At 43.4% G+C, this 25,570-nt stretch overlaps 1 protein-coding gene across 2 annotated transcripts; it reads left to right on the top strand.

Moving 5' to 3' along the window:
- Positions 1-289: 289 nt before the first annotated feature.
- On the top strand, positions 290-7,911 carry LOC103651307 (pentatricopeptide repeat-containing protein At3g09650, chloroplastic). 2 transcript variants are annotated; one of them, XM_008676928.4, is made up of 4 exons: positions 290-3,786; positions 5,748-7,340; positions 7,427-7,512; positions 7,595-7,911. In XM_008676928.4, the coding sequence occupies exon 1, from the start codon at positions 435-437 to the stop codon at positions 2,625-2,627; it is 2,193 nt and encodes a 730-aa protein (XP_008675150.1). In that variant the 5' UTR covers positions 290-434; the 3' UTR covers positions 2,628-3,786; positions 5,748-7,340; positions 7,427-7,512; positions 7,595-7,911. The 2 variants fall into 2 exon arrangements, with proteins under 2 accessions (XP_008675150.1, XP_035822315.1); XM_035966422.1 differs by having other exon boundaries at positions 290-5,544; positions 7,595-7,892.
- Positions 7,912-25,570: the final 17,659 nt, after the last annotated feature.

Here is a 25,570-nt window from a genome sequence, read left to right as displayed (position 1 = left end):
CAAGACCGAGATGACATTAAGGTGCACCTTTTTTCTAATATTCACATTGTATTGTAATTTGATTTGTATTAGTTTGGTATTAGTTGTTGCCAAATAATTTATAAATATTGAGGTTGATAATATATGTATTATTTATTTTTATATAATCGTTGTTTAATAATATTTTGTTGAATATTTTGTATTCGCTCGAAAAAGTCATAACTTTTGCGTCTGTAGCTGAATTCGTCTCTGTCGATAGGACGATATGGCTGTGCTCGAGCCAATACTTTGCTTGTTTGCATTTTGGTTCGGCCACGTCAATCCATCATCCTCATCCTCTCTGCTCCACTCGTCTGCTGTGCTGCTGCCGTTTCTTCCTCCTCCTCTTTCGGCCGTCCGGCGGACCAAATCACACGGACAATACGGCCATTGCCACGCCACTACCTGCTCCAGGGATGCTACGCTGCACGCGCTACTCGCTCCAGCTGCTCCAACCCCATCCCTCCTTCCCCGGTGGCGCCACCTGCTCTTGCTCATGCCCGTGCTCCCCGCCTTCTTCCTCCTTCGGCAACCAGCACCAGAGGCTCCATCAGCCAGCCGCTCTGTCCCCAGCTACTTCCCGCTCCAGCACACCACTCACCCACGCGCCTGACCATGACGAAGATGGTCCCTCCGACGACGCCCTCCTGGCGCTCCTCCGCGCCCATGACACCGATGCCGCCTACAGCCTCTTCTCCTCGAAGCCGTCTCTCCTCCCTTCCTCCCCCACCACGGCGTCTCGCCTCCTCGCGCAGCTCTCCTTCAATTCCAACGGCCCCGATGGGTTTCCCCGCGCCGCCCGCCTCCTCCAGAGCCTCCGCGCCCGCGGTGCCCTCGACCTCCTCGACGCCAACTCCCTCTCCCTCGCGGCCGCGGCAGCCGCCCGCTGCCGTGACGCCCGTCTCGCCCATTCCCTCCTCCTCTACATGCTCCGCCAGGGCCTCCTCCCCGACCGACGCGCATACACCGCCGCCGTCTCCCGCCTCACGCCGCCCACCAAGGCGCTCCGCCTCTTCGACGCCGTCCTCCGCAACCTCCGCAGCGCACCACCAGAGCTCGTCTCCCCCTCCTGCCTCCCCGACGCGGCCGCATTCAACGCAGCCCTCAGCGCCTGCGCTGACGCGGGGGATTGCCGCCGATTCCGGCAGCTGTTCGACGCAATGAGCGAATGGAGCGCCGCCGCCGATGCGCTCACCTACAACGTCGTCATCAAGATGTGCGCGCGCGCCGGCCGAAAGGACCTCGTCGCGCGCGTGCTTGAGCGCATGCTCTTCTCCGGCCTCACCCCCTGCGCCACCACTTTCCACTCCCTCGTCGCCGCGTTCGTCGGCTTCGGTGACATCGCCACAGCGGAGAGGATCGTCCAGGCGATGCGGGAAGAGCGCAAAGACATATGCTTACTGCTCAGGGCTGTCTCTATGGACTGCGACGGTGTGACCGACGTCGAGGAGGGTGCCGTGCTGCTCGACGACATTGTTGCCGGGGCCAAACAGGGACAGGGCTCGGATGAGGTGCCGCTGCTCCCCAAGGCTTATCCGCCCAACGCCAGGGTGTACACCACGCTCATGAAGGGGTACACGAACGCAGGCCGCGTCGACGATGTCCTGGCCGTGCTGCGCGCGATGCGGCAAGAGGCGCAGACGGCACCCGCAAGCCGGCCGGACCATGTGACTTACACGACGGTGATATCAGCGCTTGTTGGTGCGGGCGACATGGCGCGCGCGCGCGCCGTGCTGAACGAGATGGCTGCGGCCAGAGTTCCAGCCAACCGTGTCACCTACAACGTCCTGCTCAAGGGCTACTGCCAGCAGCTGCAGATTGGCCAGGCCAGGGAGCTCTTTGAGGAGATGGTGACGGACGCCGGCATCCAGCCCGGCGTGGTGACGTACAACACCCTCATGGACGGGTGCGTTCTCACGGACGACAGCGCGGGCGCGCTAGCCTTCTTCAACGAGATGCGGTCACGGGGCATCGCGCCGTCCACTGTGAGCTACACGACGTTGATGAAGGCGTTCGCCGTGTCGGGGCAGCCCAAGGTAGCGCACAAGGTGTTCGAGGAGATGGAGCGGGACCCCAGGGTGACGGTGGACAGAGCGGCGTGGAACATGCTGGTGGAGGGGTACTGCCGGCTGGGACTAGTGGAGACAGCGAAGCAGGTTGTGGAGAGGATGAAGGAGCGCGGCGTGCAGCCGGACGTGGCGACGTACGGCAGCATGGCGAAGGGCATCGCGGTGGCGCGCAAGCCAGGGGAGGCTCTTGTGCTCTGGAACGAGGTGAAGGAGCGGTGCCTGAAGGAGGCCGACGAGGAACTGCTGGGGGCGCTGGCGGACGTGTGCGTGAGGGCGGCCTTCTTCAAGAAGGCGCTGGAGATCGTGGCGTGCATGGAGGAGAAGGGCATCGCTCCCAACAAGACCAAGTACAAGAAGATGTACATTGAGATGCACTCCAGGATGTTCACCAGCAAGCATGCATCGCAAGCGCGCCAGGACCGGCGCCGAGAGCGCAAGCGTGCCGCCGAGGCCTTCAAGTTCTGGCTTGGCCTGCCCAACTCCTACTATGGCAGCGAGTGGCAGATCGAGCCTCTGCTGGATGGCGATGACCTAAGTTGAGCCACCCACCACCGTTTCTTCTATGAACACTGTACCCTGCTGCATGAAGGGATTTCTTTTTGCCACACTTATTACAAAAGAAAAAAATATTGGCAATAGGCGTATGAAGGTTAATTTATAACCCAATTTCATGCAATAAACATATTGGCAAGAGTCATATGATATTCATCTTTTGGTGTAGCTCCATTTATTAGATCTCTAAAAGCAATGCACACTGTCAACTTCCCGGATTTTTTCATAACCACTACAGAAAACAGATAAATCTATGTTAGCCAAACTAATTTACGTCTGCTCATAAGAAAACCGGTATAGAAAAGTTATTTTACGTCGGCTACAGATCAACTGACATAAATTATTTTTTTATTTACGTCGTTCTCAACATGGTCGACATAAATAAAATTGTTTATGTTGGCTACTATAATCGACGTAGATTAGTTATAAGGGAACGTATCTGATGCAAACCAACTCCTCCGTGCAACCATGCAAACTTATAATCTGAACCACATGATGTTGATCCAAAGGACGCAAGAGCGTGGATAATTTTATACTTAACCGCCCGCTGCTAATCACACTTTTTCAAATCCCCTCCTACTCCTCCGCACGTCCCCTTGGATCAACATCATATGGTTCAGATTAGAAGTTTACACGGTTGCACGGAAGAATTGGTTTACACCAGATATGTTTCCTAGTTATAAACCCTTTTGCTCCACTCCTACACCAATCTGCCTTGTCATTTTGTCGCAACTCATCGCCGCTTGCTTGCCCTCTCCTCCACCCGCCGCCGCCCCTGAATCGTCACCGGTTGCTCGCCCTCTCCTCCACTAGATGCCACCCCGGCTCGCCACCGGCTGCTCACCCTCTCCTCCACCCGCCGCTACCCCTACTCGCCACCCCGCCGCTGCTTGCTCGCCCCCTCCTCCACCCGCCGCCCCCTGCTCACCACCCCGTCGTCGCTTGCTCGCCCCTTCCTCCACCCGTCGTGATGCCATCGTCTCACCGCCTCACCACAGTTTGCTCGCCTCCGCCCCCTGATCGCCACCTATCGCAGCCGAGTGGTCGTGCTCATCGCAGCCACCACCGCTTGCTCACCCCCACCCACGTCCTCATCCACCGGACGCAGATTGCACGCAAGTGAAGGCAAGCAACCCTCGGACGCAAGGTGAGACTCCCCTCCTCCCCTCTCCTCTCTATTACTCTTCCTGATTATTGTTGGGTTAGGCAACCCCCGTATTCTGATTTTACCCACTTATTGCTTAACTTAAACATGCGTGCTTGGAGTGATAGGATGGCAAAAATGTTGCGATTTAGGGTTCTTATACGTGATTCTCTGAGGTGCTTTGCATTCACTGTGGTTGTGTAGTGGACGAAGACGTATAGGATTTGGAGAATACACGGCTTGGTTGAGATCAGCAAACATGTTACAATATATAGCCACAGACATACCCAGTTTATAGAAATAGGATCTAGGTAATCGGGCAATGAACCACAGGATTGATATCCTGGGATGAGTTTCTATATATGCTGATAGCCTACTAGGAATAGTTGTCTAACCCCCCCCCCCCCCCCGGCAGTAGGAACGTCGGCTGACCGGACATTCATACTGGACTGAAACTCAGCAAAGACTGTAGAAGGAAGGCCCTTGGTGAAAATATCAGCGAACTGGGAGGATGTCGGGACATGTAGAACACGAACTGCGCCGGCGGCCACACGCTCACGAACAAAGTGAAGGTCAATCTCGATATGTTTGGTGCGTTGATGTTGCACCGGATTAGTCGAGAGATAGACAATACTCACATTATCACAGTAAACAAGGGTAGCCTGTTGCAAGGGTTGTCCCAGTTCTTGAAGTAGCTGTCGTAACTAGGAAGCCTCTACCACACCTAGGGATGAAAACAATTTCGGAATTTTTCGGAATTCCGAAAACCGTTTTCGATTTTTTCCGATCGGAATCGTCGGTATCGGTTTTTCTCGGAATCGGAATCGGTCATCGGAATTTGACATCGTAATCGGTATCGAAATCGGTACAACCCTTTACCGACCGTATTCTTCGGTTACCGTTTTGGATCGGAATTTACCGAATTCAAAATTCGGAATTTACCGAAACTCATGGTCCAGCCCAAATTCTAAAATGTAAAAATCTAAATTCAGAACTTATGGCTCATGGGCGGCCCATGGAGCAAGCAGCCCAGCAGGCGCCGTCGGTCTCTGCCTGTCTTCCACTTCCGTCGCTCGCAGTCTCTCTCGCAGAACAGAACTAGCAGGCGGCGGCACATAGCAAGCAGTCAAGCACCAGCCGCCACCGCCCACCGCCAGTCGCCAGTCGCCACTGCTCCATGGCGTGCCCCCAAATCCCGTGACGGACTGACGGCGTGACTCATCTTCCTCCTCTCCTCTATGTAACAATAAGTAATCTGTAATCCCTAATCCCTAATCTAGCTTTATGGCCATGGATGCACTCATGCACGCACGGCGCACCCACTGCCGGACTGTCCGGTTTAGATGCCGAGCCGCCATGGATGCCCTAATCGCTTCATCTCGATTGGATAGAAGCCGCCATGGATGAGTGATGCAGGTTTAGTCGATCTCGATTGGATAGAAGCGCACCAGGTAAGTCTGCCTCCGACTGCGTTGTTGCTGTCAGCCTGTCACCGCGACAGCATTATTAGAAAGAGTCCCAGCACAACACTCAACCAAAGCTTAAACATCACGAAATGGTGGCTGAAAACAACGCCTGAAATGGCCAGACCGTTCCCAGTTCTCTGTGTTCTCCAGAGTTCAGAAAAATCATACTCCATGGTCCATGCTACATGAGTACATGATGGAGCACGCCTTCAAGAAATGGAGCTAGACAAGTCATAGTCATCTGGTGCCTCGCGTCGTGGATTTGTTGGCCACAACCACAAGCCATAGTCACCAGGTAGCTTCATCTGCAGGTCGTCCTTGATGCTCAGCAGCGGCTGCATGCACCAGCACTGTCTCACTGTCGGGCTGCACACACTGCCACACTGGCACACTGCACAGACGCACACTAATGTAATCTGTAATGCACCAGCACGAATCTGTAATGCACCAGCAGTCCAGCTCTAATGGCTACTCTAATGTCGTAATTTTTAATTGCAGGTAAAAACTGTGATCCGCTCTAATGGCTAGTGAAGGTGAAGCTTCACCTCTACGAAAGCGTATGTTGTTGGAGTTACCTAGTGAACATCAAAGTCAGAACTTGACATCCTCACCTCATGCAAATACAACTCAACCTTTTGGTGTGTCTGCATCATCATCAACACCTGCTGCAACATCTCATGAACAAGGTGCAAATCCAGAAGAAGGAATTAATTTGGATGAGGATGATCCTTCAAAGTTGAAGCAAGCAAAGAAGTCCACTTCAAATGTTTGGCAGTATTTTGAAAAGTATGATGTTGTCGTAGAGGAGAATGGCAAATCTGTGAAGCAAGTTTGGGCCAAATGCAAGTATCTGGGATGCAAAAACAAGACTAGCAAAGCTAGTGCTGAAAGTAGTAGAGGAACAACTGCATTTTGGTCTCATTTGAAAAATTATCATAAGATTGTGAAGGGGCAACAGGAGCTCAAGGCAGAAAAGGATCATGGCACAAGTATATGCATTGTCCAGCCATATAAATATGATGAAGAAACCAGTTTGAGAAAGTTTTATACAACTATTATCATGCATGAGTATCCATTTAACATTGCTGAGCATGAATACTTTGTGGAATTCATTAAATCATTGAAGCCTACCTTTCCTATGAAGTCACGTGTCACTATTAGGAAAGAAATTCTGGAACTCTACTTGCATGAAAAGGATGTGTTGTATAAGTATTTCAAAACCCTCAATTGTCGCATGAGTGCTACTATGGACATGTGGACATCAAATCAGAATAAAGGCTACATGTGTGTCACAGTACATTGGGAAGATGATGATTGGGAAATACAGAAGAGAATTATCAATTTCCTCCATGTTTCGGGTCGACATAGTGGTGAGAATATGTCTCTTATCCTCAGTTCATGCCTATTGAAATGGTTTATAGAGAAGAAAATGTTTTCTTTAACCTTGGACAATGCTTCTGCAAATGAAGTTGTTGTGAAAGAGATTATTCTGGAGCTCAATAAGCACAATCCTTTAATCTGTGATGGATTATTCTTTCATATATGATGTGCCAATCCTTGATCCTAGATACAAGAGGAAAATTGTAGAATTTTACTTGAAGAAGGTGTACCCATATACCTATCAAACTGAGCTGGATAAATTTAATGGTGTCATGAAAAAGATGTATCAATGCTATGTCTCTACTACACCCTCAACATCATCTGTTGCACCTTACCCAACTTCAACGGGTGACACGATTAAGTCAAGTATTGATGAAGAGCTTGATAGCTACATATTTGATGGACAAGGCCATGATGATTCTATTGACACAAGTGACTTAGAAAAATATTTGATAGATCCAATATTAAAGATTGGTAAAAATAATCAGCATACTTTTGACATACTAGCCTGGTGGAAAGCACACAAAGAAGAATATCCTATCTTGGGCCAGCTTGCTCGTGATGTCTTAGCTATGCAAGTGTCAACAGTAGCTTCAGAATCTGCTTTTAGTGCGGGTGGTCGTGTACTTGATCCATTTCGTACTCGCCTTGACCCTACCATGGTAGAAGCGCTTGTCTGCACCAAAGATTGGATAGCTGGAGCAAGAAAAGGTTGTATAACAGTAACTTATATTTATTTACAATTTATTTAGTCATTACCTTTTTACTAATGCACTAATTGATCTTTATATTTCTAGGTTCCAAGGCTAAGAGTGTTGCTATTCCTAATATGGTTTGTGAAATGGAGGAACTTGAGGCTCTTGATAGAAATCTTTCACTTGAGGTTAATTTACCTTCATGTTCTATTCTATTTTGCATAAAACATTAGCTATGATTTAACTATATATTCCTTTAACAAAATGTAGGATGAAGACCTAGATGATGATCATGATGATGGACCAGAGGCATCGTTGTAAGCTTGTTGATGAAGACCTAGATGATGATAATGCAACATGAATGCTCTGAATGTTTTCATTGTACTTGTTGCGTAATGCTTTGTGATCTTGCGAACTTGGGACTTGTGGACTTGTGGTTGTGTACTTTGTGATCTGTGTGATGAACTTGTTATATTGTGAACTTGTGATCTGTGTGATCCACTTATTATATTGTGAACTTGTGATCAACTTGTTATATTGTGAACTTGTGATCTGTGTGATCCACTTATTATATTGTGAACTTGTGATCAACTTGTTATATTGTGAACTTGTGATATTGAAAATTGTGAACTTGTGTTTTTGTGATATTTGTAAACTTTGTTGTATTGTGATATTTTCATATTGATATGGTTACCGATTGTATTTTAGATTCCCACCGATACCGATGTTTTTTTTGTACCGAACTTCCGTTTCCGATGATTCCGAAATACCGATGTCGTTTCCGTTTCCAGAATTACCGTTTTCGATTTTGTTTCCGATAAAAATATGAAAACAATAACGGTTTTAGTGTTTTCCGATCGTTTCCGACCATTTTCATCCCTAGCCACACCATTAGCAATGGCGCGGTATTCAGCCTCAGCACTAGAGCGTGACACGGTTTGCTGACGCTTGCTGGACCAAGAAACAAGACTGGTGCCGAGGAAGGCAGCAAAGCCAGAGGTGGAGTGACGAGTCTCGGGACAACCAGCCCAGTCGGCGTCAGTGTAGACGGTGAGGGTGGTCGGCGAGGAGGCGTGGTCGATGAATAGTCCGAGGTCAGGTGTCCCCTAGAGATAGCGGAGGATGCGCTTCGCAGCGGCAAGATGTGGTTCCCGAGGATCATGCATGTGGAGGCAAACCTGCTGAACAGCGTAGGTGATGTTGGGACGAGTGAAAGTCAAGTACTGAAGAGCACCAACCAGACTGCGGTAGAGGGTAGGATCAGACACGGGTTCGCTAGAAGAAGACAACTTGGATTGTGTATCCACTGGGGTGGCGCAGGTCTTGCAGCCAGTCATACCGGTGCGCTCCAATATCTCAAGCATGTACTGTCGTTGAGAGAGCATCATGCCGGTGGCGGAACGAGTCACGGTAATCCCCAGAAAATGCTGAAGTGGACCAAGGTCTTTCATCGGAAAAGACTGTTGTAGTGAAGTGATGATCCGGCGAACCAGAGTTGACGTGGAGGCGGTCAAGATGATGCCATCCACGTAGAGAAGCAAGTAGGCAGTGTCGGGACCATGCTGGTAGATGAAGAGCGAAGTATCTGTCTTGGCCTCAATGAACCCCATAGACTGGATGCGAGAAGCAAAACAACTGTACCATGCTCGAGGAGCCTGCTTCAAACCGTAGAGTGATTTGTTGAGGCGACATACGTGATCTGGGTGTTCAAGGTCAAGAAAACCAGCTGGCTAGGTGCAGTAGACAGTCTCAGTCAAGGTACCATGGAGGAACGCATTGTTGACATCCAACTGATGAATCACCTGTCCTGGTGAAGAGCCAAGCTTAGGACGGTGTGGATGGTGGCAGGTTTCACAACAGGACTGAAAGTTTCGTCGAAGTCGATGCTAGGTCGCTGAGTGAACCCGCGAAGGAACCAACGCGCTTTGTAGCGCTCGAGGGATCCGTCGGAGTTGAACTTGTGTTTGAAAATCCACTTGCTGGAGACGATGTTGGCGTGGGGAGGACGCGGAACAAGAGTCCAAGTGTTGTTGGTGGTGAGGGCCTGGAACTCGTCCTCCATCGCCTGACGCTACAGGGGATCATCGAGAGCTCGACGATACGTTGATGGAACAGGGGACATAGCGGTAACCTTGATGTGAAGATTGTGACGTGGCTGGTGAAAACCGCTCTTCGCACGAGTGACGGGAAGGGCTGGAACAGAGCCCACAGGAGCTGAGGACGACGTAGCGGGCGGAGGCCGAGCTTGACGAGTAGACCGTTGCTTGGTGGTGGTGCCCCATCGCCAAGGGAGGCTGCTGTCAGCGCCCTCAGGAGGCAGAGGACTAGGGGCAGGCGGCCCTGGTGGAGATGGTGGCATGGGCCCATGCGCATGCGTCCTTGGTGGGGACGACAACCTGGGTGGAGTTGGGGGCCTGGGTGCACGAGGCCCAGGGAAGGAGGACGGCCCAAGCGCAGGGGCTCCTGATGGAGACGGCGATCGGCCTCCGAGTGGGACAGACGTCCCAGCAGATGAGTGAGCAACCTGCTGGAGGGGCCAGTTGGAGGCGCTAAGCGGTGGAGCATGTACCTGTTTAGAAAAATCATCCAAAAAATCTAGATTAGTGGGAAGAGTCGAGATGGAAGGATTCTCGGCGAAGGGAAAGGAGGATTCATCGAACACGACGTGACGAGAGATGATGATATGATTGGTGGAGAGGTCAAGGCAACGATAGCCTTTGTGTTCGGATGAGTAGCCGAGGAAGACACAAGTGGTGGAGCGGGGAGCAAGTTTATGGGCGGCAGTGGCGGAGATGTTGGGATAACACTTGCAGCCGAAGACGCGAAGATGGTTATAGGACGGGGGACGACCATAAAGCGCAAGGTGGGGCGGTGGTGGAGTAGTGGAGGGTGCTGGTAGGGTGTTGAGAAGGTATGTGGCGGTGTTGTAAGTCGCCTAGAGGGGGGGTGGATAGGCGAAACCTGAAAATTAAAACTTTATCCCCCAACTAGATCCCTTGATTAGTGGTTAGAACAAGATGAACAAATATCGGAGTATAAAAAGCTAAGTCCTTTGATTGTAAAGAATGTTGCTTTGAAATAATGCGTAATTGATAATCAATACAACTACTAGATATATGGATAATAAAGCAAGAAGGCTTAGATGAGAAGAGCAATAAGTCAAGTTACTTTCTTGCGAAGTGTTGCTTCACTAAATGAGAATTTAACTTGAAGCAACACCAAATGATATTGACAAAGAATAGCGCAAGAGAACTTAGAGAAGGAAAAACAAACGAATCACAAGCAATAAACACAAATGACACGGGTGATTTGTTTTACCGAGGTTCGACCCTCGAAGGCCTAGTCCCCGTTGAGGAGTCCACTCAAGGACGGGTCTTTTTCAACCCTTTCCCTCTTTCCACCGATCACACAAGGATCGATGAGCTCTTCTTCTTCTCAAGGATCACTCTCGATCCCACAAGGACCACCACACTCTTTGGTGTCTCTTGCTAGCTTTTACAAGCCTCCAACACTTTGGAGGAAGTTCGAAAGGGAGTCAAAACTCCACGCGCAAATTAACACAAAGATGAAGCACACACTATCTCTCAATGGATCTCACAAGGCACTAGGGCTAAACTCAATTGAGTAGCTCTCAATTGCTCGCTCTCTCTTTTGTGGCACTTGTGTTGGTTGTAGTGGGCTAGATCTTGTGTATAGGATGGATCAATGAATATAGGTGGTTGGGAGGGCTTGAGTATGTCAACTAGATGACTTGGAATGTTGCTTGGACTCCCACACCTTGAAGTGGCCGGTTGGGGTGGTATTTATAGCCACCAAACAAAATATGGCCGTTGGAGAAGGCTGCTGGCGATGGGCGCACCGGACAGTCCGGTGCACACCGGACAGTGTCCGGTGCGCCAGCCACGTCATCCTATCCGTTGGGTTTGGAGCTGGTCGACCGTTGGAGGCTTTGTCCTCATGTGGCACCGGACAGTCCGGTGCACACTGGACAGTCCGGTGCACATCGGACAGTCCGGTGCCCCTCTGTCCTTCTGCGCTGACTTCTGTCGCGTGTACTGTTGCGCACTGTTCGCTGTCAGAGTCGACCGTTGGCGCGAGGTAGCCGTTGCTCCATTGGCGCACCGGACAGTCCGGTGTACACCGGACAGTCCGGTGTACACCGGACAGTCCGGTGAATTTTAGCGGAGCGGCCTTCCATTTTTCCGAAGCTGACCAGTTCAGAGCCGCTTCACTCTGGAGCACCGGACACTGTCCGGTGGTGCACCGGATAGTCCGGTGAATTATAGTGGGCTGCGCCTGAGAAACCCGAAGGTGAAGAGTTCGAAGGCAATCCTCCCTGGTGCACCGGACAGTCCGGTGTTCCAGACCAGGGAGCACTTCGGTTTCTTTTTGCTCCTTTGTTTTGAACCCTGTCTTGTTCTTTCAATTGGTTTTTTTGTTGAATCTTTGACACCTGTAGAACATGCAGTCTAGAGCAAACTAGTTAGTCCAATTATTTGTGTTGGACATTCAACCACCAAAATCATTTAGGAAAAGGTTTAAAGCCTATTTCCCTTTCAATCTCCCCCTTTTTGGTGATTGATGCCAACACAGACCAAAGCACATATATAAGAGCATAATTGAACTAGTTTGCCTAAGGTAAGTGCAAAGATTGCTTGGAATTAAACCAATATTGATTTCATAAGATATGCATGAATGGTTTTCTTCATTTTTAACATTTTTGGACCACGCTTGCACCACATGTTTTGTTTTTTGCAAACGCTTTGGAAATTCTTTTCAAAGACTTTTGCAAATAGTCCAAGGTAAATGAATAAGAATTTTGAGAAGCATTTGCAAGATTTGAGATTTTCTCCCCCTATTTCAAATGCTTTTCCTTTGACTTAAACAAAACTCCCTCTTAAAGAAATCCTCCTCTTACTGTTCAAGAGGGTTTTGATATTAATTTTGAAGAGGACATACCAATTTGAAATTATATCACAAGTAAGATACCAATTTGAAAATACTTCTTTTAAAAACAAATTGAAAGACTATACCAATTGAAAAATTATCTTCTTGAAAATAGGATACCAAATGAAAAATTCATCATTACAAGATCCTTTAAATTTTGAAAATTGGTAGCGGTGCGGTCGTTTTGCTTTGGGCTAATACTTTCTCCCCCTTTGGCATGAATCGCCAAAAACGGATATTTTGAGTGAAATATAAGCCCTTTGATAAGGTGTCTCCCCCTTTGGCAAATAATATATGAGTGAAAGATTATACCAATGTGGAGAGCTAGTGTGGAGTGATGGCGAAGGATAGATGGTACTGATAGAGTTGAGTGGAAGCCTTGTCTTCGCCGAAGACTCCATTTCCCTTTCAATCTACGACTTAGTATAGAAATATACTTGGAAACACATTAGTCGTAGTCATGGTACGAGAATAATAAGATATATGCATTTGTACCAAAATGAAAGAGATATGATCAAAAGATATGTCAATTAAGCATGATCATAGATCTATATAATATGGATTGCTCCCCCTAAATATGTGCCTTGATAGGAATACATATTTTGGCCTGAGATGCCAATTGCACATAATGAGGTTAATGAGAACATATCTATACCATACAGAATGTGAAGTGCATTGTGTCCTAGTATAAGTGTGATGCTCATGACAATTTATGCACTTATGAAAGCATGTTATAAGTGTCTTAAGCATTTTCCCTTAAGGATTTCAAAGAGGCTTAAGTACCATCCACCTTTGGAACAAAGGCAGCTTATCCTCGTTACAAGGTTAAGCTTTAAGCTCTTTGACAATAAGATTACTTCATCCAGTTTTAACAAAGATGCAGAAATGCAGGAATGAAATGTTTGACAGGTTAAATTAGGTATGAAGCAGAGAAAAATGCATGGACATGCTTTCTCTTCCTTTTATACAAGATATGTAAATAAAGTATAAAAATGAAGATTTAGGTACAAGTTTGATTGAAAGGAAGTAGTTTTACCCTTTTTGTACCTTCACATAGAGACGCTCTCTTCATTGTGCTTGTCCTCAGTCTTAGTTGCTTAAGACCTATACTCAAGACAATATATGGAAATATTTTGCACAAGAGAGTTCTACAACTAGTGATCCTTTTGCAAGTTAATGTTAGATCAAATTAAATGGATCACAAATTGTATAGAGGCAACATGAATTCTCCTTTCAACTTAGTGCATATCAATGATTGATATTATGTGAGTGAAAGTTGCCTAGAGGGGGGGTGAATAGGCAAGTTAAAACTTTTTCAACCAAAACTAGAAGCAAACTGGGTAAAACTGAATTGATCTCGAAATTCACCCAGTTAACTTTGGAAATGAGATGTTCTAAATGATCCACAGGGTTCAAGGTAGTAGATCTGAGAAGGGCACTTCTCAAAATCCACACACCAAAAATATATAAACAAATCTTCCACACAATGGTGAGAGAACGAAGAACACAAATAAGCACAATGACCAAGAATACAAGAGACACAAGATTTATCCCGAGGTTCGGTCACACCACCAAGGTGCCCTACTTCCTCGTTGAGGCGCCCACAAAGAGCCGGGTCTCTTTCAACCCTAATCCTCCCTTTGCCGACCACAAAGGTCAAGCCCACACAATAATCTTTGCTCAAACGAGCGGGTAATACAAACTTTCTTGTGGTCTTCCACAAGATTTGGAGACTCACAAGAGACACCTAGTCGTCTAGGAGCTAGAAGCTCCAAGAGTAATGAATCCACAAAGAACTCGATGTTGTACCAAAGCTCGAATGAAGAAGAACAAGAGAGATTTAGAGATGAAGCACAAAAACCGCAGCTCTCAAGCTCACTCAAAGATTCCTCTCCAAAGATTTGAAATGGGAGAGGCAAGAGATGTGTGTGAGGGAGAGGGAGGTGTTTCTTGGGTTAGAAATGGAGTTCAAATCGTGCTCACTGCTTTGGGGAGAGAGGTAGGAGGTAGTATATATAGTTGGAGCTCAAAACTAGCCGTTGGGCCAATTTTTCTGTTTGAGGGCGGTTGAGCCTCCCCCTAGGGCGGTTGAGCCTCCCCTGGCAGGCCTAGCAGCCTGTCTGCCAGTCTGACTGGCAGACTGACGCGCAGACTGACCGCAGACTGGTCAAAGTTGACCAACACCGGTTGAACCGCCCAGGGGGGGCGGTTGAACCGCCCCTGACACCTCTGGCGACCTGTTTGCCAGTCTGACTTGCAGACTGTTGGTCAGAGGTCAGAGGGGTCAGAGACCAGCTGAACTGCCCCTCAGGACCAGTTCAACTGGTCTTGACCAGAGAGTTTAGGAGAGAAAACCCCAGCTCAACTGCCCGGAGGCAAGTTCAGCTGGTGTATGGTCAAAGAGGTTCACAGCTGAAGTTGAGTTCAGCTGAAGTTGAGAAAGCTCAACTCAGCTGAAGTTCAGCTCAGCTGAAAAGCTCAGCTGCAGCTGAAGAAGCTCAACTCAGCTGAAGTCAAGTTCAGCTGGAAAGCTCAGCTGCAGTTGAAGAAGTTCAGCTGCTTTTCAGCAAGAACACTCTAGGTTTCTCAACCCTAACCACGGTCAACCATAGAACGTTAAAGAGATTTTTGCTTTTCAAAAATAGCTTTTGAATATAGAGGTTTGAGCTTTGGCAAACACCAACCTTCTTTTTGGATCCCCCTTTATAGTACGACGATTCCTATACTCAAGTTAAATAAAATATAATGAAGTAAACTCCTTGAGTCATTGGTGTCTCATGTGTGATTTCTCCATGGCATTTCTTCATAAGGATCACAAACATCTTTGTCTCACCTTTTGAAGCAAACTCAAATCAAACCCTGTGACTTGTACCATATCACCTTATATGAGTTCAAATCATGGCTTCAAGTCACCTTACTGATGCATCAACATGTTATAACTCTTCATAGCTGATTAGTTCATCGACTTAGTGCAAGTACTCTCTTCTTCACCTTAGCCATGGTACCTCGGTCTACAAGCCGTCACTTGGCCTTCACCTTCGCTTAGTTCCTCGAAGCCCTTTCCTTGCTATCTTCACCCTATCAAGCCATTCTTGAGTCACATCATATTGATCAACCATTGAGAGAATCATTTCTTCAATATTGTGAACCTTGCTTGAATGTCTTCTAGATATAACCGTTAAGAACAATCAAGCTCTAGTTTGATTCTCATAGAAGCATATATGGACTGATAGTAATATGGTCAAGCCAATTCACGATTCCTCATATCTTATTCTCTTTGGCTTGACCAATCCTCTAAATCACTTTGTCCTCTATTTTGATCATATGTATGTAGTGATTTCTCAGGTCTTGTCCATATATTCAAACCAATGTAGAGATCATATTATATCCATTTGCATTGTCTCATTGGTTATATAACCTCGTGTTGAACCTTTGTTCACTGATCATTATACACTATTCAAGTATGTTCATCATACTGAATTTCCTGTTCAACACTTAGCAAACTCGTTAGACCTTTAAATGTGTTGTTATCCAAATCACCAAAACTCACAAAAGGGATGAATGCACTTTCAATCTCCCCCTTTTTGGTGATTGATGACAACACATTTAAAGCTTACATAAGATTTTGAATCCTATGATATAGTTTCCTCCCCCTAAATATGGGCATTTCAGAAAACAACACTTTTGTACTCAAATGCCAAAAGCACATATTTAGGTCAAAGTATGGAGACAACTTATATCATACTATTCATTGGGTGCAGTGTGTCATAAAATAAACGTGATGCTCATGACAAAGAATGCACTTACCAATTTTCTACATATTATGTTTTTCTTATGATTCCCCCTTTTGTTAATTATTTCTCCCCTTTTTAAAAGTCTTCTAACACTTAGTTACATAAGACTAAAGGTAAGCTTTAATACAAAATTTCTCCCCCTTTGTCATAAATCTCCAAAAGGATACAAAGAATATAAAGGATCGAAATTATGATTAAGCGAGATGTGAACACACTATCATGAAAGGGATCCTTAGATGGCACAAAGGTAATGGATAAGTGTCATAAGTGATGTACCTTTGCGTTTTACCTTTTCAAGGGGTTTCCAGACTTGTGTTGGATTTAGAATTCATTTGCAAGCTCTTGTTGGCATAATTGTGACATAGGTCCAAGATATCAAATTAAGATTGTCATACTAACTGAAAGATAAATCTTGATACCTGGAGTCTAGATGTCACCTAGCATTTTCTTATCACAACAAGAGGCAACATGAAAATTGCACAAGTATGGATTATGCAACTAGTGATCATGTATGAAAAATATCAATTGAAAAACACCAATTGATACAATTTGATAGATAAATAGATCACTAATAGCATATTACACTAAGTTCTCCTCAAGTTTTAGTGCACACATATATATATATGAATTCAATTGATATATGTTGAGAGTACTTATTTGAAATTTATAGTACCATTAGCATAAAAGGAGTATCAACTGAACATAATCATGCAACATAAGGAACATGTGCACTATTTAATCAATTAAGTTCTAGACAGGAGAATCTATAAGCTATGCTACTTCAGATATTTGTAATCCAAAAAGATGTGATACATATTTACCAATTTTAGATGACGTTGGAGTAGCATATACAAGAGAAACTCATTCTCTTATGAAATGTATAGAAGTTACATTTATTGGAGCAAAGAATCTTTGATACTCATCAAAATTTGCAGTGGAAGCGATTGTCTTTGCTTGAAGATTCCTTTCTAATTTGAGACTACACACATAATAGACTTGAAAATGAAGTTAGTCTCAAAGATGCAAATTATAGACCATTCTCCCCCTAAATGTGTGCATACAAGTGATGAATACTTGTTTAGCTTATGCACTTGGACTTGTGAGGCCAGGGGATTAAGTTCTACAATTTGAACCTTGGTACAAATAAAGTATGAAAATATGAAATTGCACCAATTTAAGGAATTACTCATAATCAAACGGTATACTAATCGACATGATATGCAATATTTTAAGCCAAGATTCAAGTGCAACTTTATGATGTGACTTAAGATATTGCATATATATGCATACACTAACTTGTAAGAGCCTAGATACACAAATGTAATACAATAGTTCATGGAGTGACACACCTCTGTTCCATGCCATATGGTCTTCATTATAATCATGAATTTCTATCTTAGCTTTTGATAGGCTTGACATTTCAAAGAGAAACTTATCCTCTTTAAACGATCAAGAGAAACTCATTCTCTTCAAAGAACTACACAAATTCACTAAAAGAAAATGTTAGTCTTTAAGGACACAAGATATAGAATGAGCTCCCCCTAAATGTATGCATCAAGTATTCGAATTACTTGTAACATGCACTTGATTCAAATAAGATTCTTAGAGGAGTTCATCATATATCTTGGTCAAGGCATAATATATATGAAACAATTGAATTTATGCTAGAGAACACATATCATTCCCCAATAGAACTAATCCATGGGGTGACATGTGGTAAATATTTGATCATTTCCTTGGAACCACTCATCCTCATTTGATGTTCTCCAAGGTGTGAGACTACAAAACATGAACTTGAAGAAATCATTAGCCTCACAAGATATAGGCTAAACTCCCCCTCAATTTGTGCATGCAAGAGTACACAAAGTACACTTATGCACATTAACAATGCGAGGTTAAAGGAGATGTTTGCACTATATCTTGGTTTAACATAACATGCTTTACATAGATGATGAAAATTAAACCAATTAAAAGTTTAAGAACTAAAAGTATATCAATTGAAATCTTGGAGGGTAAAGCATGCTAATATGAACCTTAAACCTCATAATGAAGGATATCATATAAATATGTCACTACATCTTCATTATTAGGTTGACAAAAAGTGTAACTCCCTTCTTGAATCACTGTGATTTCTTTTCTCTTTATGATTTCATCCAACCAGGCGATCTTGAACTTCATTGATCTTGGCTTGGTTCAATCAAACTTGATATGAGACCCATTGAAACTCAATGATTGAAACACCCAAGACTCTTATATCCGTGGATTTTGAATCCATCTTGAAAGCACTTGGAAGGACCTTATTTAAACACTTAGAAAAGAGAGCATTAGAAACACAAGGGAGGGTTTCACAAATGATAATCCTTATATGTGGATGGAAAATGAATCATCATTCTTGAAACCCAAAAAGATAGATTAAATTCCTTTAAATTGGTGCACACATATAGTTGATGTCAAAGTTATATGCACTATTGAACAATTTATATTGCAAGGAAATTAACCTATACTATGGAACATCCCACTAAGGATAGAATACTAAAACAACTGAAGGAGAGGAAGTTTTCATACCTTGGCCTCTTATCAACTTCATCTTACTTTAGTTGAATAGTATCCTTTAAGCTTGTGGTTTATCCAATGTAAAACAAGCACCATCTCTTAACATAGATTTTCTATGGATAAACTCAACATAAGAGATGGCATTAGTAGCACAAGCACTAGTTTCTTATTTAGCAACCATTTTATATGTGGGAGGCAAGCGAGTTGCTAAAATAGAGAAACCTCATAATATAGACTAAATTTCCTTGAACCCTCATGCACAATATATTTTGAATGACATGGATAATATGCATGGTTATTCAATGAAGCCTAGAGGGATGACTTAATCCATATTATGGTGTGTGTCTAATATAGAAGAATCAAATCCAAATTAACTAGATAGAGAATACATCACATAATTTTGGATTGTTCACCATATGATAATATTCATTCAACTTCCAATTAGACCTTTATTTCATAATCAACAACTGATGTATATCCTCAAGTGCTTCTTTTCCCTTAGTGGCTACACAAGTCACAAAAGAGATAAGATTTGAAAATAATTTGCACTTAAGATTCAGTTGTTACCACCCTTGCTACTATCTCCAAAGATGATTTATACATTCATTATCGAGCACCCAACTTGATCCATTGAAGGAGTGATCCTGCAAAACAAGTTTAAGCCTCATATCTTGGTACCCAATTTGAATTGGGTCCTTTGAGATTAGTAGTAAGAGCCTTGAGTACCCACACAATCTTTGTTGTGGCCTTTCTCTTTGTGTAGGCACCCACATATACTTGACAACCATCTTACATGGTTTCAAGTAAATATTTAATTACATAGATAAAAACTAGAGTTAAGAATAGGAGTCTTTTCTCCTTTTCTTGATACATCATTGTGTTGCCTTCTTGATGATGAACCTAGCTTGACCTTGGGTGCACCTAGCTTATCAAGGTTAGTCGCACAAGCATTCATATCATAAAGACAAGTTATGCATGGAATTTACAACTTAGTGATCCAATTCAATGTGAAGCATATGGATATCGATTGAAGTAGATTTCTAAGATATCAAAATATGGGTTTCCAAAATTTAGAGAGTATGGATCACTAATTGTACCTTTTACAGTTTAAAAATCATATCCATGTTAGTGCATATGTATGTGATGAATATCAACAAAAAGTATTCTTATGCACTTTTAGATTTAACGATAAGGGAATTTTAAACTGCATCAAGAGTAGCTATTTAGAAAACAAAGATTACAATCCATATGAATGAGATACAAATTTACCATTCTGGATTGTCTTAGTATAGCTTACTCAAGGGAAACTTATTCTCTATGACACAAGATATATAATGTTCTCCCACTAGATATGTGCATCAAGTATTTGAATGACTTGCCACATGCACTTTCGATTCAGTTAAGAGTCTCATGAGGAGTACATTACATATCATGGTCAAGGCATGACAAATTTGCAATGAATTAACTTATCCTTAAGAATACTTACCACCAAGTAGAGCGTACCATCTGTTATACCAATTTGAAAGATCTTACTATCTGTGGTGGTGTCACTTTAGCATTCTTCTTTTCATCATTTGTGGAGACTTCCTTCTTTGTTATCTCTTTTCCTTTTAAAACTAGTCGATAAAACACTTTGAAAAGAGGTATTAGTAGTACAAGGAAGTATTTAATGAATGATTATATCTATATATGAATGGCAAACAAATCATCATTTATTAGGCGAAAAGGCATAAATTAAATTCCTTTTAAATTAATGCACATGGATGAGTGAATTAATAATATGCACCAATTTACAAATTTAAGCCAAAAAGAATTTAACTTTCATATTGACATTTTTTTTCTTCATAAAATAGATTATTACCAATTGAAAGAATGCCACTTGAAAGGAACTATAATTGGTCATATACCAAATGAAACAGTAAAAGTCTGCAAAAATAAAGCTGAAAAGGTGCTGTTGCAGACTGAAAAAAGGCGTCTGAAAAAGGGCTGACGCAGTCCGAAAAAAATGGTCAGACTGGCCGGACAAACTGTGCCAGACCGGTTCAACCGGTCCTGGACACCAGTTCAACTGGTTTCAGCCAGGGGGTTTCCTGGTGAATACCAGCCGAACTGAAGTTCAGCTGGTCTTCCCAGCTGAACTAGAAAGTTCAGCTGGTCAAACCAGTTGAGCTAGGAATGAATTTTAAAATAATTTTTTCACAATAAACCTCATTTCAAATTTTAAAATGTACGCATAGATTGAATGGCACACTCCATTTGAGAAACACATTCTCATGTTGTGAAACTACATAAATCACTTAGATAAAAACATTAGTCTCACAACTCTAGTCATATAGAGAATTTCCCTTTTGGTAAGTGCTTTAAGAATTTGAATTTCTTACTTAGCACTCTATTCATTTAAGAACATGGGATAATACTCTTTATGTCTAGGTTATGGCAATAATATGATGATTAACTTGAAATATGCCACAAGATACATACAATCAATTTAAAGCATGTAGATTGTCACAATATAAAAATATGAACTTGCAATCTACCATATAATTAGATCCTTTCCAAAGCAAGGTAAAATCTTTTAAGTTCATTCTCAAGTGCTTCATTTTTCCTATGTGGATACAAAAGACACAAGGAATATACCAATTAAAAGCAATGTGCACTTAAGAATTAATTGTTACCATCCTTTGGATATCACTTGGTTGTAGGCCTTTTGCTTGATTCCCACAAAGATTAATCCTTATTCCCTACAACACAAGTTCTTGCTAGAGATGAATATGAAGTTAGTGATATAACAACTCAATTCATCTTTGGGTCAATCTTAAAGGATAGACAATGTAAGATTGATAGCTTGAGGTAAGAATTGAGTTAAACCGCTCAAGCACCCCAAAGCTTCATATCATCTCTGGGTACCTACAAAACTTATTAAGTACATTTTGGTACCCATCTCATGATAGGTCCATCAAGGTTAGCCAATAAGGACTTAGGCACCCAAATAGCCTTGGTCCTAGAATGTGGTGAACTCATCACCTTTCTAGCACAAGAGTCAAATTTGGGTCTCCTAAGCATATTTGAATGTATTGACATGTTAGGCTTAGGAGTTTTACCCTTTGGACAAACCTTGAATAGATGACCTTTTTCACGGCAATTGTAGCAAATGCGATGCTTGTCCTTGCAATGCTTTTGCATTTTGCTTTCATCCTTTTTTATGGTCATCTTTCTTGATCGTGCAAGGTCTTGATTCTTCATGTGGGGGCATGAATCAATTTCATGGCCCTTCTCCTTGCATCCATAGCATCTCCTATCGCTTCTCTTTGATCTTTCTTTGTTGAAGCACATAGGTACATTGTTAGAGCAAATCATATGAGCATTAATTTTCTCACCATGGATTTTGCTCATGCCCTTCTTGGAAAGCTTGGTATTCTTTTGAAGGGGTTTTGTGCATGCTACGGTTGTCCCCTTCTCAAGCTTTTTCACCACATTATCATGGTTATCTTGAGAAGGTTGAGCATGACACTTTCCCTTCAAACGAGTTAAGCTCCTTCTTAGCATTCCAACTTCTTCCTTGAGCTCTTTATTTTCTTGTGTGATAGAAATATCACTAATTCCTGAAATGTCTAGCTCAATGGAAGATTGGCTTTCTTGAGAGCAACATTTGTTAGCACATGGTAATATAGTTTCAATTTCAACACATGTGCACATGTGAGGTTGGTATGATTTCAAATTAGTTAACACAACCTCATGAGCCATTTCTAACATGATATGTGAATCCATAAATTTATTATGAGAGCACACAATCATATCATGTTTTTCTTGCAAAGCTAGATTTTCAATATTTAGCCTTTCTATCGTGTTCTTGAACATAGCATTTTTATTTTCTAATTGAGCAATATATGATGAATGATTAACAGCTTTAATTTGCTCAATTGAAATGTCTTCATACCTTTGGACCAAATCATCATGAGAGCACTTTAGCTTCTCATGCTCTTTGGTCAACTTCTCTAAGTCTTCAATTTTTCTGATGAGGAAGTCTTCTTGCTTATGAAGCATTTCTTTTTGTTCTTCCGCTCTTTTCATGAGTTTAAGCAAGCTCATCCGATGTTTCTTGCTTAGCTGAGCGAAGAATTGTTGAAGATCATCCTCATCTTCACTATCACTTTCTTGCTCCTCCTCATCCTCACTTTCGCTTTCACTATCACTCCCATTAGCAATAAAGCACATATGAGAAGTGGATTTGAAAGACGAACCTTGTGAAGAGGTGGATTCGTCGTTTGGTCTCCATCGATCATTTTCACCTTCTTTAATCTTGTTCTTCGCCTCATCTTCCTTCATTTTGAGGAACATCCTTTCGGCAATTTTCATGGCAAGATCTATTGCCCTAGGATCAATATCTGCACCAAAAGATAAAGTCGAGGCAACCTCAACTTTTTCAAGCTTAGAAGCACTTTCGTTTCTTAGTCCCCCCGACATGATCTTTCCTCACGCGGTTAAGCGTTAGAACGAGGATTAGGCTCCGATACCAATTGAAAGTTGCCTAGAGGGGGGGTGAATAGGCAAGTTAAAACTTTTTCAACCAAAACTAGAAGCAAACTGGGTAAAACTGAATTGATCTCGAAATTCACCCAGTTAACTTTGGAAATGAGATGTTCTAAATGATCCACAGGGTTCAAGGTAGTAGATCTGAGAAGGGCACTTCTCAAAATCCACACACCAAAAATATATAAACAAATCTTCCACACAATGGTGAGAGAACGAAGAACACAAATAAGCACAATGACCAAGAATACAAGAGACACAAGATTTATCCCGAGGTTCGGTCACACCACCAAGGTGCCCTACTTCCTCGTTGAGGCGCCCACAAAGAGCCGGGTCTCTTTCAACCCTAATCCTCCCTTTGCCGACCACAAAGGTCAAGCCCACACAATAATCTTTGCTCAAACGAGCGGGTAATACAAACTTTCTTGTGGTCTTCCACAAGATTTGGAGACTCACAAGAGACACCTAGTCGTCTAGGAGCTAGAAGCTCCAAGAGTAATGAATCCACAAAGAACTCGATGTTGTACCAAAGCTCGAATGAAGAAGAACAAGAGAGATTTAGAGATGAAGCACAAAAACCGCAGCTCTCAAGCTCACTCAAAGATTCCTCTCCAAAGATTTGAAATGGGAGAGGCAAGAGATGTGTGTGAGGGAGAGGGAGGTGTTTCTTGGGTTAGAAATGGAGTTCAAATCGTGCTCACTGCTTTGGGGAGAGAGGTAGGAGGTAGTATATATAGTTGGAGCTCAAAACTAGCCGTTGGGCCAATTTTTCTGTTTGAGGGCGGTTGAGCCTCCCCCTAGGGCGGTTGAGCCTCCCCTGGCAGGCCTAGCAGCCTGTCTGCCAGTCTGACTGGCAGACTGACGCGCAGACTGACCGCAGACTGGTCAAAGTTGACCAACACCGGTTGAACCGCCCAGGGGGGGCGGTTGAACCGCCCCTGACACCTCTGGCGACCTGTTTGCCAGTCTGACTTGCAGACTGTTGGTCAGAGGTCAGAGGGGTCAGAGACCAGCTGAACTGCCCCTCAGGACCAGTTCAACTGGTCTTGACCAGAGAGTTTAGGAGAGAAAACCCCAGCTCAACTGCCCGGAGGCAAGTTCAGCTGGTGTATGGTCAAAGAGGTTCACAGCTGAAGTTGAGTTCAGCTGAAGTTGAGAAAGCTCAACTCAGCTGAAGTTCAGCTCAGCTGAAAAGCTCAGCTGCAGCTGAAGAAGCTCAACTCAGCTGAAGTCAAGTTCAGCTGGAAAGCTCAGCTGCAGTTGAAGAAGTTCAGCTGCTTTTCAGCAAGAACACTCTAGGTTTCTCAACCCTAACCACGGTCAACCATAGAACGTTAAAGAGATTTTTGCTTTTCAAAAATAGCTTTTGAATATAGAGGTTTGAGCTTTGGCAAACACCAACCTTCTTTTTGGATCCCCCTTTATAGTACGACGATTCCTATACTCAAGTTAAATAAAATATAATGAAGTAAACTCCTTGAGTCATTGGTGTCTCATGTGTGATTTCTCCATGGCATTTCTTCATAAGGATCACAAACATCTTTGTCTCACCTTTTGAAGCAAACTCAAATCAAACCCTGTGACTTGTACCATATCACCTTATATGAGTTCAAATCATGGCTTCAAGTCACCTTACTGATGCATCAACATGTTATAACTCTTCATAGCTGATTAGTTCATCGACTTAGTGCAAGTACTCTCTTCTTCACCTTAGCCATGGTACCTCGGTCTACAAGCCGTCACTTGGCCTTCACCTTCGCTTAGTTCCTCGAAGCCCTTTCCTTGCTATCTTCACCCTATCAAGCCATTCTTGAGTCACATCATATTGATCAACCATTGAGAGAATCATTTCTTCAATATTGTGAACCTTGCTTGAATGTCTTCTAGATATAACCGTTAAGAACAATCAAGCTCTAGTTTGATTCTCATAGAAGCATATATGGACTGATAGTAATATGGTCAAGCCAATTCACGATTCCTCATATCTTATTCTCTTTGGCTTGACCAATCCTCTAAATCACTTTGTCCTCTATTTTGATCATATGTATGTAGTGATTTCTCAGGTCTTGTCCATATATTCAAACCAATGTAGAGATCATATTATATCCATTTGCATTGTCTCATTGGTTATATAACCTCGTGTTGAACCTTTGTTCACTGATCATTATACACTATTCAAGTATGTTCATCATACTGAATTTCCTGTTCAACACTTAGCAAACTCGTTAGACCTTTAAATGTGTTGTTATCCAAATCACCAAAACTCACAAAAGGGATGAATGCACTTTCAGTGAGGCACTAAAAAGTATAAGTGTTAATAGAAGTTATTCAATGATCAAACAAATAACAGATGTGATTAAAAGAACAACATGAGCATTAGATTAACAAATAAGCTTTTTTATAGGAGAATCCAGTGAGCACG

Source organism: Zea mays, chromosome 3 (genome assembly GCF_902167145.1).
Source record: "Zea mays cultivar B73 chromosome 3, Zm-B73-REFERENCE-NAM-5.0, whole genome shotgun sequence".
Taxonomy (NCBI): domain Eukaryota; kingdom Viridiplantae; phylum Streptophyta; class Magnoliopsida; order Poales; family Poaceae; genus Zea; species Zea mays.
Note: the sequence above shows the minus strand (reverse complement) of the source record. Positions and strands in the feature narration are given on the sequence as shown.